Source organism: Danio rerio, chromosome 12, assembly GCF_052040795.2.
Source record: "Danio rerio strain M-AB ecotype USA chromosome 12, GRCz13ab, whole genome shotgun sequence".
NCBI lineage: Eukaryota > Metazoa > Chordata > Actinopteri > Cypriniformes > Danionidae > Danio > Danio rerio.
The window spans coordinates 22,429,163-22,443,952 of NC_141032.1; the positions used below are offsets into that span (position 1 = coordinate 22,429,163).

General features: G+C 34.2%; 1 protein-coding gene across 2 annotated transcripts; it reads left to right on the plus strand.

Moving 5' to 3' along the window:
* The first annotated feature begins 1,366 nt into the window (after positions 1–1,366).
* On the plus strand, positions 1,367–8,783 carry foxj1b (forkhead box J1b). Of its 2 annotated transcripts, NM_001008648.1 has the most exon segments (3): positions 1,382–1,629; positions 1,764–2,343; positions 7,298–8,783. In NM_001008648.1, coding segments are annotated over 2 exon segments (1,329 nt in total). In that variant the 5' UTR covers positions 1,382–1,629; positions 1,764–1,791; the 3' UTR covers positions 8,075–8,783.
* The last annotated feature ends 6,007 nt before the right edge of the window (positions 8,784–14,790 follow it).

Genomic DNA, 14,790 nt, shown 5'->3' on the forward strand with positions numbered 1-14,790 from the left:
AGGACCAAATATGCTTAAATAGGGCTATTAAATGCTGTTATTTAAGATGAATTCAAATGAAGGTTGTTGATCAATTTTAAGGCAATGATATCGTGATCTTATGGCAAAAATAGGTACAGAATAAAAGAAAAACATGCAAAGAATAATTTCTGATAATACCATATAGAATTTTTCATTGAGAAAGTACATAGATTGACAGACATGCACTATTGCTCAAACGTTTGGAGTAATACTATTAATTATTATTATTTATTTTTGATCAACGAAATATCTTATTTCTAACTATTTGATTGATAGATTGTGGCTAGCGTAGGGATATTGTTCAGCCAGTGGGTGGCAGTGTATTCTCTGTTTTGGAAAATCCTCATTTTCTCTGACAAAACTTCGGTAGTTTCTGAAAATCCAGTAAAGCTATTATTTACCCAAAGTACACCAAGCCTCCGAGAAAACGGCTACATGTTTGACAATGTGGTGTGTAAGCTAATGCTTTGACTGTAAGGAGAGGGTCATAGAGGTCTCCTGCGGCGGGATGATTGGCGCGCTCTTGTAAAAGCGCGTCACTGTTTTCATTCTTGCGCGCTTCTTTCATTCTTGGCGCGGGCGCAAAGTTTATTATCAACGACTTTTAACGACTTACTCGAGGAATGTGCACTCTTAAAAATATATTTTCTTTAAACCCTGCCACTCCACAGAACGTTTTTATAGTGGAAAATGAATGCTCTTTAAGAACAAAAGGGGTTTTTTGGGAACCAAAGAATGATATTCTAAAGCATCACTGCAAAAAAAAAAAAAAAAAATTATAATAGTAATAAAAAATTTTTTTTGGAACCCTCTTTTAAGAATGTAGCAAATTTCATTTTACAATGTATGCCTAGTTAGTGTAATTCTAAGGCAAATAATCATAATAATAAATAAATCGCAGATCCTCGAATGTGATGCATTTTAATCAAGACAACTTTGTTAATTTAAGAGATGAAAAACAACATTTAATTATTTAACACTATAATTGCACCAAAATAAGCACCTGTAACATCTTCATCTGATTAAACGAGTTTTAAGCTGTGGTCCGGTTTGGGCCCCTTGATGAACGCATTTAAGGCATTGATAAGAGGTTCATTGTAACGTTTGTAGACAAAAGCATTGCAACAAATGCAAAATATATATTTTGAAAATATATATATATTTAATAAAAAGCTATAAATAAAAAAACAAAACAACAAAAGATCTGTGGCATGTAAAAGCCTGAAACCCCCAGAATGCGCTCATTGCGCAGGGACAATGACATGTTCTACTCTGGAGCTCTCAGCCAATCAGAGAGCGTCAACATTTAAAGGGCTATTAAGAAACGGGCAAAACGGCGGAGTGCGGAGCCCGCATCTCATTTCTTTCCTGTTGTTCACTGCTTACGAGTTACGACACAATAACTGCTTCCACTGGACTTTCTTGAAGACGAGATTGGAATGCTACTTTTTTCCAGCAGACATCAGGACATGTGTGATTGTGTGGACGCGCTCCGTTATCCGCTGCACTTGTTGCTCTGAGAAGAACAGGCTGAATCTAACGGACTGAAGAGACATACACCGCTACCGCTCAAACGTACGAGTTATTCGGCGTGTTTTCATTTCGCAGGTAGGCAGTTTGTTTAGGAGATCAACTCTGTGGTGGATTATTTACAATCATACGCTTATATTAAAATAGTTAGCTACTTTATTTTATTAGCCGTTATTTTCGAATATTCAAGCGTGTCTGTCTGTCGTTCACAGATCTGCTCTTTCTAAACTCGCGATCAAGATGCCGGTGTTAATGAGTCCTGAAATAGCGAATAAATTCAAAGAGAAATGGCTGATGCTTCATCCGGAGGATCAGGATAATGTCAGCGGCTCTGTGCACTTTGACGACAGTCTCACTAGTCTGCACTGGCTGCAGAACTTCTCCATCCTCAGTGCCAACCCCGAGAGGACTCCCAGCTCCGGCTGCCACCCGCAACACCTCTTTTACTACAAAAACCAGCTGGGGGGTACCGACTCGCCCTCCAGTCCACCTGCCGGAGATACCGCCGCCACAGGGATGCCACAGACACCTGGGAATCCCACAACGTCCTGCAGCAGTTTGGCCAATCCATACGCGCTTCAGCAAGCCGGAAACTACATAACGGGTCAAACAAACCCGGCTGAGGAGATAGACTATAAAACAAACCGCCACGTGAAGCCACCCTATTCATATGCCACTCTGATTTGCATGGCAATGCAAGCCAGCAACAAGACCAAAATCACCCTGTCAGCCATATACAGCTGGATCACCGAGAACTTCTGCTACTACAGATACGCAGAGCCGAGCTGGCAGGTAACGTTAAATTCAGTTTATTTGTTTCTCTGAGGATCATTTAGAGGGGCTCTTACTTTATCTATTAATTGTCATGTGTACCATGTTTCAAAGACATTTTTAACATATGCAGCAGGTGCAACGACCTGATATAGGGTTATTTTTAACGACTCTTTAACGGTTCCATTAACGACCCTTATTACTTATTTTGGAAATAAATACATGCAGACAGTTTTCTTCGAATTCACTGCCTGTAGCATGTTTTTTCTGAATTATCAGATCATTTTATATTTAAGTTAATAGAGATGAGCAGTCAAAAGAGCATTCATCTTAATACAAAAACGTGTTTACCAATAAAAACTTTTGAAAATAATTATAATTTCTGTTCATTACTCGGTAATTTAGTAATCCAATTAACCGTTAGGACCAAATCATTAAATTTCAAGATCTTTGATTCATTAGGAGAATCGATTCAAAAGAGTCATTAATTTAGGCATCAGTCATTAATTATTAATAATTGATTATAAATAATTTGTCAAGCCATATATTTCAAATTTACTAAAAAAAAAAATCATTTCATAGCCTTCGAGTTAAACAACTGTTAAACAGACTGCTCTTGTCATGCTGAATATTTCTAATTCTTTAAAAAGTATAGATTCAAAAGAGTCAAATGTTTAGTACTCTGGTCATATATATATATACATACACAGTTGAAGTCAGAATTATTAGCCCCCTTTTGATTTTTATTTTCCTTTTTAAATATTTCCCAAATGATGTTTAACAGAGCAATGACATTTTTACAGTATGTCTGATAAAAAATTTTTTCTTCTGGAGAAAGTCTTATTTGTTTTATTTCGGCTAGAATAAAAGGAGTTATTAATTTTTTAAAAAACATTTTTGTGACAAAATTATTAGCCCCTTTAAGCTGATTCTTTTTTCGATAGTCTACAGAACAAACCATCATCATACAATAACTTGACTAATTACCCTAACCTGCCTAGTTCACCTTATTAGCCTAGTTAAGCCTTTAAATGTCACTTTAAGCTGTATAGAAGTGTCTCGAAAAATATAAAGTAAAATATTATTTACTGTCATCATGACAAAGACAAAATAAATCTGTTATTAGAAATAGGTTTTTAAAACTATTTTGCTTAGAAATGTGCTGAAAAAATCTTTCCTCCATTACACAGAATTTGGGGAAAAAAATAAACAGGGGCACTAATAATACAGGGGGGGGGGGGAGGTAATAATTCTGACTTCAACTGTATATATATATTTATAATAAAATAAAATAAAATAGATTTTTTTTAAAGTTATTAGTTCTGGAATCAGATTACAGTTGTTGCACTATATTTTTCAGATACTCAATAAAAAGAACAATTTTTTAGTCTCCTGAGTCTCCTGCTTCGTTAATCAGATTACTCCTGTCATGCTTTATATTGTACCTGAAAGAATCGATTTCTAAGGATCAATAGTTCTGGAAACAGATTACACTTACATATTAGCTGTGCATTTTTCTAATACTTACTAAAAATGATCAAATTATAAGAGTCACTTGCTTTAGTAATCAGACCACACTTATTGCATATCTTCCATTTTATAAAAGAAATCCTAATAGTCATTTAGTTAGGAATCAAATTAACTGTAGTCTGTCAATACAGAACTACCAAAACATTGAGCCATAGACCAAATAACTGGTGTCAGACCTGTGCACTCATGTGAGATGTGTTAATATACTTAATGTTAAGACAGGGTGACTGATGATGGAAGCTGAGACCACTATACCCAAGAGCACTGGTTTCCTGAGGCCTTCTGCCCTAATGAGGGATCCTTAAGGGAGCCGCTGATCATGTGAAACTAGAAGTGCTGCATTACTAGAGAGCTTTATTCACCGCATTTTCTTCTCCTGTACACACAACATTCCCCTCCCCCATTTGTCTCTGTCACACACACACACACACTGAGCCAATGAAATAGGATACCTCTACCTGTTGCACAAAGGGATTTTATAGGAGCCTTTATGCATGTTGTCTTTTTCCGCCAGAAGAAGTTATTGTATTTATGCTAAATTATAATGCTGGCTTATAATTCAGTTAAATTAGTTTCACAATGATATATTTTACAGTATAAAAATGCTAAAATACATATTGTAAATTAAAGTACTATAAAATACTCACTTGAAGCAAATGGAAATAGAAAGAATGAGAGACAGAATTTGCATTGTGTTTCTATTTACTGTGACCTATTTATTTGTTACACTTTATTTTAAGGTATAATTCTACAATTCACACACGCACGCACGCACACACGCACACACTCATTCATTCATTCATTTTCTTTTCAGCTTAGTCCCCACGCGAACACAGGGAGAACATGCAAACTCCACAAATAAATTCCAACTCACCCAGCTGAGGCTCGAATCAGCGACCTTCTTGCTGTGAGGCGACAGCATTACCTACTGCGCCACTGCATCACCTATATATCATCCTTATATCCTTATATAATATCCTGTTCACTAAGGCTGCATTTATTTAATCAAAAATACAAAACAAATTGTAAAATAGTGTATTGTATTGCACCATAAAAATAACTATTCAAAAGTAGTTTATCATTTTATTTAATAATTTATTCCAGTGATTTTGAAAATGAATTTTCAGCTTTATTATTCCAGTCTTTAGTCACATGATCCTTCAGAAAACACTAATATTATTTATCATTATTGTTATTTTTATTAATATTACTGTTATTAATGGTAATAGCAATAAAAGCAATAATGAAAGGTAATTTCATTTAAAACTACATACAATAAGAAAGCAGTTATTTAAAATGTTAATAAATATCTAACAATTACATTTATTTTTACATTTAATAAACGCCGCCTTTATGAACAGTAATTTTCTTTAAAAAGACATGACAAAAATAAATAGATAAAAATGACCCCAAACATTTGGCCTGTAGTGTATATATAACATAAAACTAAATTGGTAACACTTTATAATAACTACACACTATGAATCATTTATTAAGCATCAGCAAATAGTGAATTCATTATCTGTTAAGCATTAACTCTACAATAATAAATGTAAGTAAGCAGTTTATAACAGCAGATACAAATGCTGTATTCTTGACTTGACTGTATTCTATACTGTATAATGTGCTTAATTATTGAATTTTCATACTTTGTTAATTAGTATGTTTTCATTAGTAAAGTAAGTATTGCACAATTAACAAACTAAATATTTGAGACAGAGTCTGGTCTTTAAAGATTATTCAGAATGCGTAAGTAAATGTTTATTAAACTGTTAAAATTAACATTTATAATTCTCATTATACAGGCACATATTAATAGTTAATTTGTAAGTTTATAAATGCTGTCTTAACTCAACTTCATCCTGTTTTTTTTTTTTTACCTAATCTAAAGTGAGGATTATTTATGCTTTATAAATCCCTCATAAAGGACAATTGAAGGCTCAGTTATATTCTAAACAGGAAAGAAAGAACTTTATTCATTTCTATTTATTTGAAGAAACACAAATAAATCTGTCTTAAATGAAAAATAAATATTTGCAATCTTAGCTAAAATAAAATTTCTGTACTGTTTAAACATCACTAAATGACATTGAAATGTTGTATCGTAATATATTGTTAAATTATTAAACTGTTGTTTTTTTATACAGTTTCATGTTGTATTTTGACACTCCTGTTATTCAGCAATTTTTAAACTCTACAGGAATGTAACTTTTTAGATAATATTGCGAAGATGTGTTGTTTATTTGATACTGAGCCTTTAATTATCATTTACAGTATAAGGGATTTATAAAGCATAAATAGTCCTCACTTTAGATTAGGTCCCAAAACTGGATGAAGTGGAGTTAATAAAGCTTTATTAATATATAAATTAAATATTAGTGTATGCCTGAATAATAAGAGATATAAATGTTGTAAATTCTGGTATACATACACACACACACACACAATAGTTCTGTCTGGTTCTTGAATCTGATTGGCTGATAGCCATGATATATTTAAGTAATATCAGCACCCTTAAAGTCTTTTTACCTTTGTGTTTACCTTTGTGTATTACTCCACCCACATACAACCAGCAAAAAGCAGACAATACAGATCTAAAGTTTAAAAAATGCTTGCTCAGCTGTTTAACTGTCAGCTTATGATTTGAATCCAAGGCGGAAGGATTGCGGCCTCGTGCCAACGCACGCCTCCCACCAGTGCTGATATACAGCCATATCGCACTGCTACTCGTGTGATATTGCGTTTATACAACAGTTTGACTGCATAATTGTGTATATAAAAACAAAATCAAACACGGAGAGTTTCAAAAACCCTTTGGAATGTAGAACTACTTTCTTCCGCCTTGGATTCAAATCATAAGCTGACATAACCTGCTTTTTGCAGGTTGTATGTGGGCGGAGTAATAAACAAAGGGTAAAGAGGCTGTAGGAGTTCTGATATTGCAGAATATTGCACAGCTATCAGCCAATCAGATTTGAGAACCAGACAGAACTGTTGTAAATATATATATATATATATATATATATATATATATATATATATATATATATATATATATATATATATATATATATATATATATATATATATGCAGGGAGAACATGCAAACTCCTCACAGAAACGGTTACTGACCCAGCCGAGGCTGGAACCAGAGACTTTCTTGCTGTGAGGCGACAGCACTACCTACTGCCAGTATGGACTCATAGACTCTCTCCCTGATAATTTGAATAATTGAACATAATATTAATTATATAAATTAAAAATCAGAGCCTCAAGAGTTTGACCCTTTAGCTCTACCATATTTAATGTGCACTTGTACACAAAAATGTATGGATTTTGTGTAAACTACTCAAGATAATGTAGCATGTTTGTATTGACATGTATTGTGACACCATATCCCGTATAAATAATAAATGTTTCTCCTAATTTTTCTTGGGTTTTTCAGAACTCAATCCGCCACAACTTGTCCCTGAACAAGTGCTTCATGAAAGTGCCCAGGCAGAAAGACGAGCCAGGAAAAGGAGGCTTTTGGCAAATCGACCCTCAGTACGCTGACATGTTTGTGAATGGCGTTTTCAAGAGACGGCGAATGCCTGCCACAAACTTCAATACCCAGAGACAAAGCAAAATGCTTTCCTCCCCGAGCTCCTCGTACACCTCCCAGTGCAACCAACAAATGGGCATGGGCCACTTCCAAGGAAACAAACGCAAGCAAGTCTTCCCCAAACGCGGGAACAAGCTAGCCCGTATCTCCAAGAGCCCTCTGTTAACCAGTGACATCAAAACCTCAGACGTCCTGAGAGGAGACTTTGACCTGGCGTCGGTTTTCGATGACGTCCTAAGTGGGAATGACAGCACGTTTGAGGATTTGGATATCAACACAGCTCTAAGCTCGCTAGGATGCGAAATGGAGCCGTCTTCCCAGATCCACAACCAGTCTGGTTATAGCAACGAGGATGAGCAGGCTTGTGCTTACCTGGAGGCCAACGGCATTATTGGATGCAACATGGAGGACTTCCACCACCAGCAGCACCACCAGCAAGCACAGGTCCACCCGCAATATTACGAGGGGATGTTCTCGGATCAGCAGAATCAACAACATCCTTGGGAGATTAAAGAGGAAGCCCAGCCAGTCCCTCTTTCGTTGGATCACGGCTATGCGTTTTGTGAGGGATTCTTCTCAGAGATGCAACTTTGGGAAAGAGGAGAGTCATATATGTGAACGCATGACATATACACGCACTGTCTTTGCTGGTCTGAAGATCTACTGACTCTTGTTTTGCTACATTAGCATAATGAATTACAGAAGTTACCTGTAATTATTATTCTTTGTACTTCTTTTTTGCATTTTTTACCAGTTGGTTTATAATCACTATTGATCTTTTGATTTTATTGTCATTTTTCTTAAGATGAATACACTTTGTTGACAAATGTAGTTGTGTAGGATAGTGGCATTTTATTCCTGTATTGATTAATTGATCTAATATATTCATTTTAGTTTACTTTATATTCTAGGCGATGCTTTATATACATACGTCTAACATTAAAAACGAAATACACTATGACATTTTTGAGGGAAAAGGGATGCAACAAGCCGAAAGTGCTCCGCAAAATCAATTCCAGAGACAAATAAACGCACAAGCACTTTGAAACATAAGCTCAGTTTGTTGCCCTGCGATTTAGCCTCATCGTTTATTTTCTCTCTTTAGTAAGGATATTCCACTGGAGAGTAAAGTGTCCCGTGAGAGCCCTCGTACGTTTCAGAATGTAATGCATTAGTTTCAGATTTACCATGAAGTGTGGGTGGCCATCTCACGACGCAGTGACTGTTCTAGAAGTGTACTTGTATTGATTCTTTGAGAAATGGACTAAAACATGCAACGTGAAACAAAATATATTCTGTACTTGAATAAAAAGATCAATCTGTACAACTGCTTTTGTTCTGTTGCTAATGATTTTTGCCTATTGAATCCCATTTGATGATTTTTAATTAGTTGTATTCAAATTACAGTATGCTTTGTTGTTCTTCAAAAAACGTCATTCATTAATATTATTGGTATCTTTAAAGACATTTAAAGGGATAGTTCACACACACAAAACAAATTCATCAGTTATAAATGCCATCATTTATTCACCCAGTTAGATTTTTTGGTAACACTTTAAGGTTCATTAGTTAATGCATTTAGTAACATGAACTAATCAAGAAGAACACATGTACAGCATTTATCAATCATAATTGAACATTTACTAATGCATTATTAATATTCAAGTCCATGCTTGTAACATAAGTAAATGCGCCATGAGTTAACATGAACTAACAATAAACTACTGTATTTTCATTGACTAACGTTAACTAACATAAACAATTATAGTAGTAAATGTATTGTTCATTGTTTGTTCATCTTAGTAAATGCATTAATTAACATTAACTATTGAACCTTATTGTAAAGTGTGACCGATTTTTTTTTTTTTTGTTCTGTTGAACACAAAATATGATATTTTAAAGAATGTTGGAAACCTTTAACCATTAATTGTTATAGTTTTTCCTTCTATGAATGTCAGTGGTTACAGGTTTCCAAATTTTTCTTAATCTCTTTAAATTGTGCTCTGTGGAACAAACAAATCTCACACTAGTTTGTAACAAGTAAAGGGTGAGTTTTCATTTTTGTTTGAACTATCCCTTTATGAACTATTACTTGAATTAAATGTTCAGACAAAACAGACGTTAAAGCTAATAAAGCTAATAAAGTTTTGAATGCTAATAACAATGCTGTAAAAATTATTCCAGTTTCAGTAGTATCTGGATGCCTTTATGATGCAAGCTGAGATTGCATACTGTATCTCAAAGATGCAATGTCAGACACAATGCACTCAGTGGAGCTTGTGACATCACTGCGACGGGTAAGCTTAAGGGTGGGGTTAGGCGAGCCCATTCAAATGCATTGCATGCAGCTCAGATTGCAAGTGACAAGTGGTTTGAAGTTTTTATAGGGGTTGACTTTTAGCACTCCTATTGGTTTTTGGTTTTTGGCAGCCAATCAGCTGCTGGTGAAAATGTCAATGTTCATAGACTATAGATTTTACCCTAGGGTTATAGAAATCTTTGGATTTCCAAAATTTCAAAGAGGCACCTTGATGTCAAAAAACAACATCAAATTGACACCAGCTATGTTTCCATCCACCTATTTTATGCGCATTTTGGATGTGCGCATAAAAACCGGTTGATGGAAACATCAAGATGCTTATAATTTTGAAAATGGACATTAAAAAAACATATGTGCATAACTGAGTAGAATAGACTTTTTATTTAATAAGACAAGATGTGCATAAACTACCATGGAAACATTTTTACTGAACAAATTACAGTATGTGCATTAAAAAAGGTCATGTGATTTTGTTATAAGAGATCATGTGAGCATAAAAATGTGTGTGAATGGATAAACCAGCAGGCTGACTACAATATAAAACATCTGAAAAGTTGTTTTTTTCATTCTAAAAGGCTTTAACCGATTGATTATTAACGTTCACTACTTGTCAGTATTGCCTGCTGAGGCGCAAGTCATTTATTAAATAAAGAAAAGATTGACTCAGCTTCTCCTACGACACAAATTCAGTTTTTTCTGTTGAAATTTGGCACCAGTTAATCAGGAAGTGATTATTTTGTTCACTTTGACTCTTTGGATGGAAACACTGCTTTATTTGCACGTTTTGTACGCAACATTCCAGTCTTGTGCATAAAGTTCATTCACATTTTTGGAAACATAGCTACTGACATTAAAAACATTACAAAAATGCTAACCGATTTCAAAAATGCTAACTGATTTCAAAAATGCTAATTGATTTTAAAAATGCTAATTGATTTGATTTCATATCCCTTTGATGTCCACACACTGATGCCTTTTGACCACCAAAATAATGACATAAAAAGTATAATAAATGTTTTATGTCTAAATTGTACATCCATGTAGTCAGTTGACTACCTTGATGTCAAAACAACATCAAATTGACATCTAACACTGGCATGAGAAAACGTTAAAAATGGATTTCAGGACAGTCTTGTAATCAAATTTTGATGCCAATGTTAGATGTCAATTTTGTGTCATTTTGACATCAAGGTAGTCAACTGACATAAACTTTCCCAAATCATTGCCAAAGTTGCATAGTGTAAGGGCTGCAAAATATATCGTTTCAGCATCGATATTGCAATGTGATCCTTTACAATAGTCACATCGCAGAATATGCAATGTTGAGTTTGCATTGTATTTCATCTTTTGCATGTGCTTTTGAGATCTGTGTCTGTATAATGATTTTAAAGCATTCAGGAATAAGACACTATACTGTTCCTAAACTTTAATAATGATTCATTTTTATTTTTATTATTCGGTTACCACACCTGAATGATGCTAGACTCTGAAAACACTAAAATACTGTTTATTTCAATTGTATATTTTTCTCTATTGTATCTCTGCTAGAGGCCATGGTTTTTAGCCTCCTTGGTAGAACACACGATTCCCCTGCGGAAGGTCGCTGGTTCGATACCAGCTTGGAGCGGGTTGGGTGACTTGGGACCGGCGGAGTTACATATAGTTGAAGTCAGAATTAATAGCCCACCTTTGATTTTATTTTTTCAATATTTCCCAAATGATGTTTAACAGAGCAGGGACATTTTTACAGTATGTTTGATAATATTTTTTCTTCTGGAGAAAGTCTTATTTGTTTTATTTTGGCTAGAATAAAAGCAGTTTTAATTTTTTTTTAAACTATTTTAAGGTCAAAATTATTTACCCATTTCAGCTAACTTTTATTTTTGATAGTCTACAGAACAAACCATTATACAATAAAATTAACCATACAATAACTTGCCTAATTACCCTTACTTGCCTAAATAAACTAATTAACCTAGTTAAGCCTTTAAATGTCACTTTAAGCTTTATAGAAGTGTCTTGAAAAAATATCTAGTAAAATATTATTTACTGTCATCATGGCAAAGATAAAAACAATAAGTTATCAGAAATGACTTATTAAAACTAGCATGTTTAGAAATGTGTTGAAAAAAATCTTCTCACTGTTAAACAGAAATTGGGAACAAATAAGCAGGGGGGCAAATAATTCAGGGGGCTAATAATTCTGACAATATAAATATATGTATGTATATATTGCAAATATCAAAATATTGCAATATTAGATTTATTTTAATATTGTGCAGCCCTGGTGTGACCCAACGTACACTCACACTTGTTAATACACTGATCCCATAATACACGTGCACAATGTCAATTTTCACAAAGCTGCATTTTTGTACTTTACATGATATCATGTTTTATCTTTAAAATGTGCACTTTGAAAGAGTTTTCAGGCCCTCAAAATGCTTCTGTTGTGTGAATGAATGGCCAACATACATGAAACATTTTCAGTTCTTCATGATTAAATATTTAAAATTAAAATACTATTTAAAATAGTATTCTTTTTGCTTTAACTACTGAACATGCTAAAGCTTTAAAAGAAGATGCCTCAGTTATTTAATAAGCTAGTATGTTTTTTTTTTGTGTGTGTTTTTTTTTATTTATTTATGGGGCGACATGGTGGCTCAGAGGTTAGCACTGTTGCCTCTACATGTTCTGTCCTTGTTGGTGTGGGTTTCTTCTGGGTGCTCCAGCTTCCCCCACTCTCCAAAGACATGTGCTATAGGTGAATTGAATAAACTAAATTGGCCGTAGTGTATGAATGTGAATTAGTGTGTATGGGTGTTTCCCAGTGCTGGGTTGTGGCTGTAAAGGCATCTGCTGAGTAAAACATATGGTGGAATGATTGGCGATTCATTCTTCAGTGGCAACCCCTGATAAATAAGGGACTAAGCTGAAGGAAAATGAATGAATGATTTATTTAGCCAACAAATTTCAAACCTACCTTTTTCAAATAATTTCTATTGGCTAGACTGCAATAAGATTGTTTTGGTTGTTAATCATTTTAGTTCCTTATGACAAATTGTAATAATAGTCTACCACACATACATTACCAGCATTCCATGGTCTTATTCAGGTGGCTATTTGTGATTTATTGTCAGAGCGGTTTGATTATTGACTTGGAAATACAGTGAAACATGTTCAGGCTGGCCCACATTGCTCAGATTACAGTCAGTTTCACTTCAGTTTCACAGTTTCACAGTCAGCAACAGCTTTAAGCTTCACTATAGATGTTTGACTAGCATGACCTTTACCCTTTACATCACCATGAGGCATCAAAGAGCATCAAGTGTGTCTGAATTGACAACTACCGGTTCAGGGAACCAGCTGACCGAGCTCATTTTCGTTTAAAGAAAAAAAGCTACAATCTCCTTTCACCCCAGAATTGGACTTTTCTCTAGATCATAATAAGTGATCTGATGGCAGTTTTGAGCTGAAACCTTACAGACACATTCTGGAGACACTAAAGACTTATCTTGGATCTTGTAAAACAGGTAAAATAGGAACCCTTTAAACATTAATGCCTGTCTTATGTGTAGTTTAAGTATTTTATTTTATAGTATATGTTAGTTATTCACAGTTTTTTTAAATGGCTCTTATGTCCAGTGTTGTATTTTTATGAATACTCTATGAAAGCAAGACACAACATTTCATTCCTCTGTATGTCCACACATGTAGCGAAATGACAATAAAACTTGATTTGATTGATTAATGTTGTTTTTTAAAGTGTTACTGAATTATTAAGGAGAATAAAAGATGAGACCCAATTTTTTTTTATGTTATTTTCTGTCTGTTTTACTCTAAACATTAATAGATCTGACTGAACTGGTGACTTCTGTTCAAATGGAGCAGTCAAACTAGGACAGAAATGCTCTTTTTAGTAACTTGTGTTTTACTTTCTTTCAAGTTAATTTCCTTGCTGTGCCTCCCAGCTTGCAAAATAATCCAGCTGACTTGAATATCTGTGAAAATCCACCGCATTTGAGGAAAAAAAATAATACTTTCACACTTAAAATCTCTTTTTAATGAAAAAGAAAAAAGCAAAAAGAGGATTAGTCTATTTCATCGGCTCTGCCTCCTTCTGTTGGAGGTCATGTGTAGAGACCCTTCTGAATCTGTGCAGTAATTCACATTCCTTCAACATCAGGGAGAAGCAGGCATGGTAATTCCAGCAGGCCATGGTCTATTCCCTGTAATGTCATGGTCTACGCAAGGGCACACGTTCATGCAGACATCCTATGACTCTACAGTTTATGTGTTCAGTTTCTTTTTTCCACACCTTTTATCACCCTTTTTGGAACAATGGGTTCATGAGGAAACTTTCACGTCGGTGGAAGATATTTAATGCACAGAGAGTTCTTACCAGCTATTACAGAATCATCAGCACTTTAGGAACAACCAAACAATCAATTACAGTAATGTTAAATTTTCAAGAAAACAACCGAACAATAAATTGCAGTAATGTTACGTTTTTGAGAAAGCAACCGAACTAAAAATTACAGTAATGCTACGTTTTTGAGAAAGCAACTGAACAGTAAATTACAGTAATGTTTTGTTTTTGAGAAAAGCAACCAAACAATAAATTACAGTAATATTTAGTTTTTGAGAAAGCAACCGAACTATAAATTACAGTAATGTTATGTTTTGAGAAAGCATCTGAACAGTAAATTACAGTAATATTTAGTTTTTGAGAAATCAACCGAACAATAAATTACAGTAACGTTTCATTTTTGAGAAAGCAACCAAACAATAAATTACAGTAATGTTACATTTTTTTATAAAGCAACCAAACAATCAATTAAAGTAATATTTAGTTTTTGAGAAAGCAACCTAACTATAAATTACAGTAATGTTACATTTTGAGAAAGCAACTGAACAGTAAATTACAGTAATGTTTTGTTTTTGACAAAGCAACCAGACAATAAATAACAGTAATATTTAGTTTGTGAGAAATCAACCGAAAAATAAATTACAG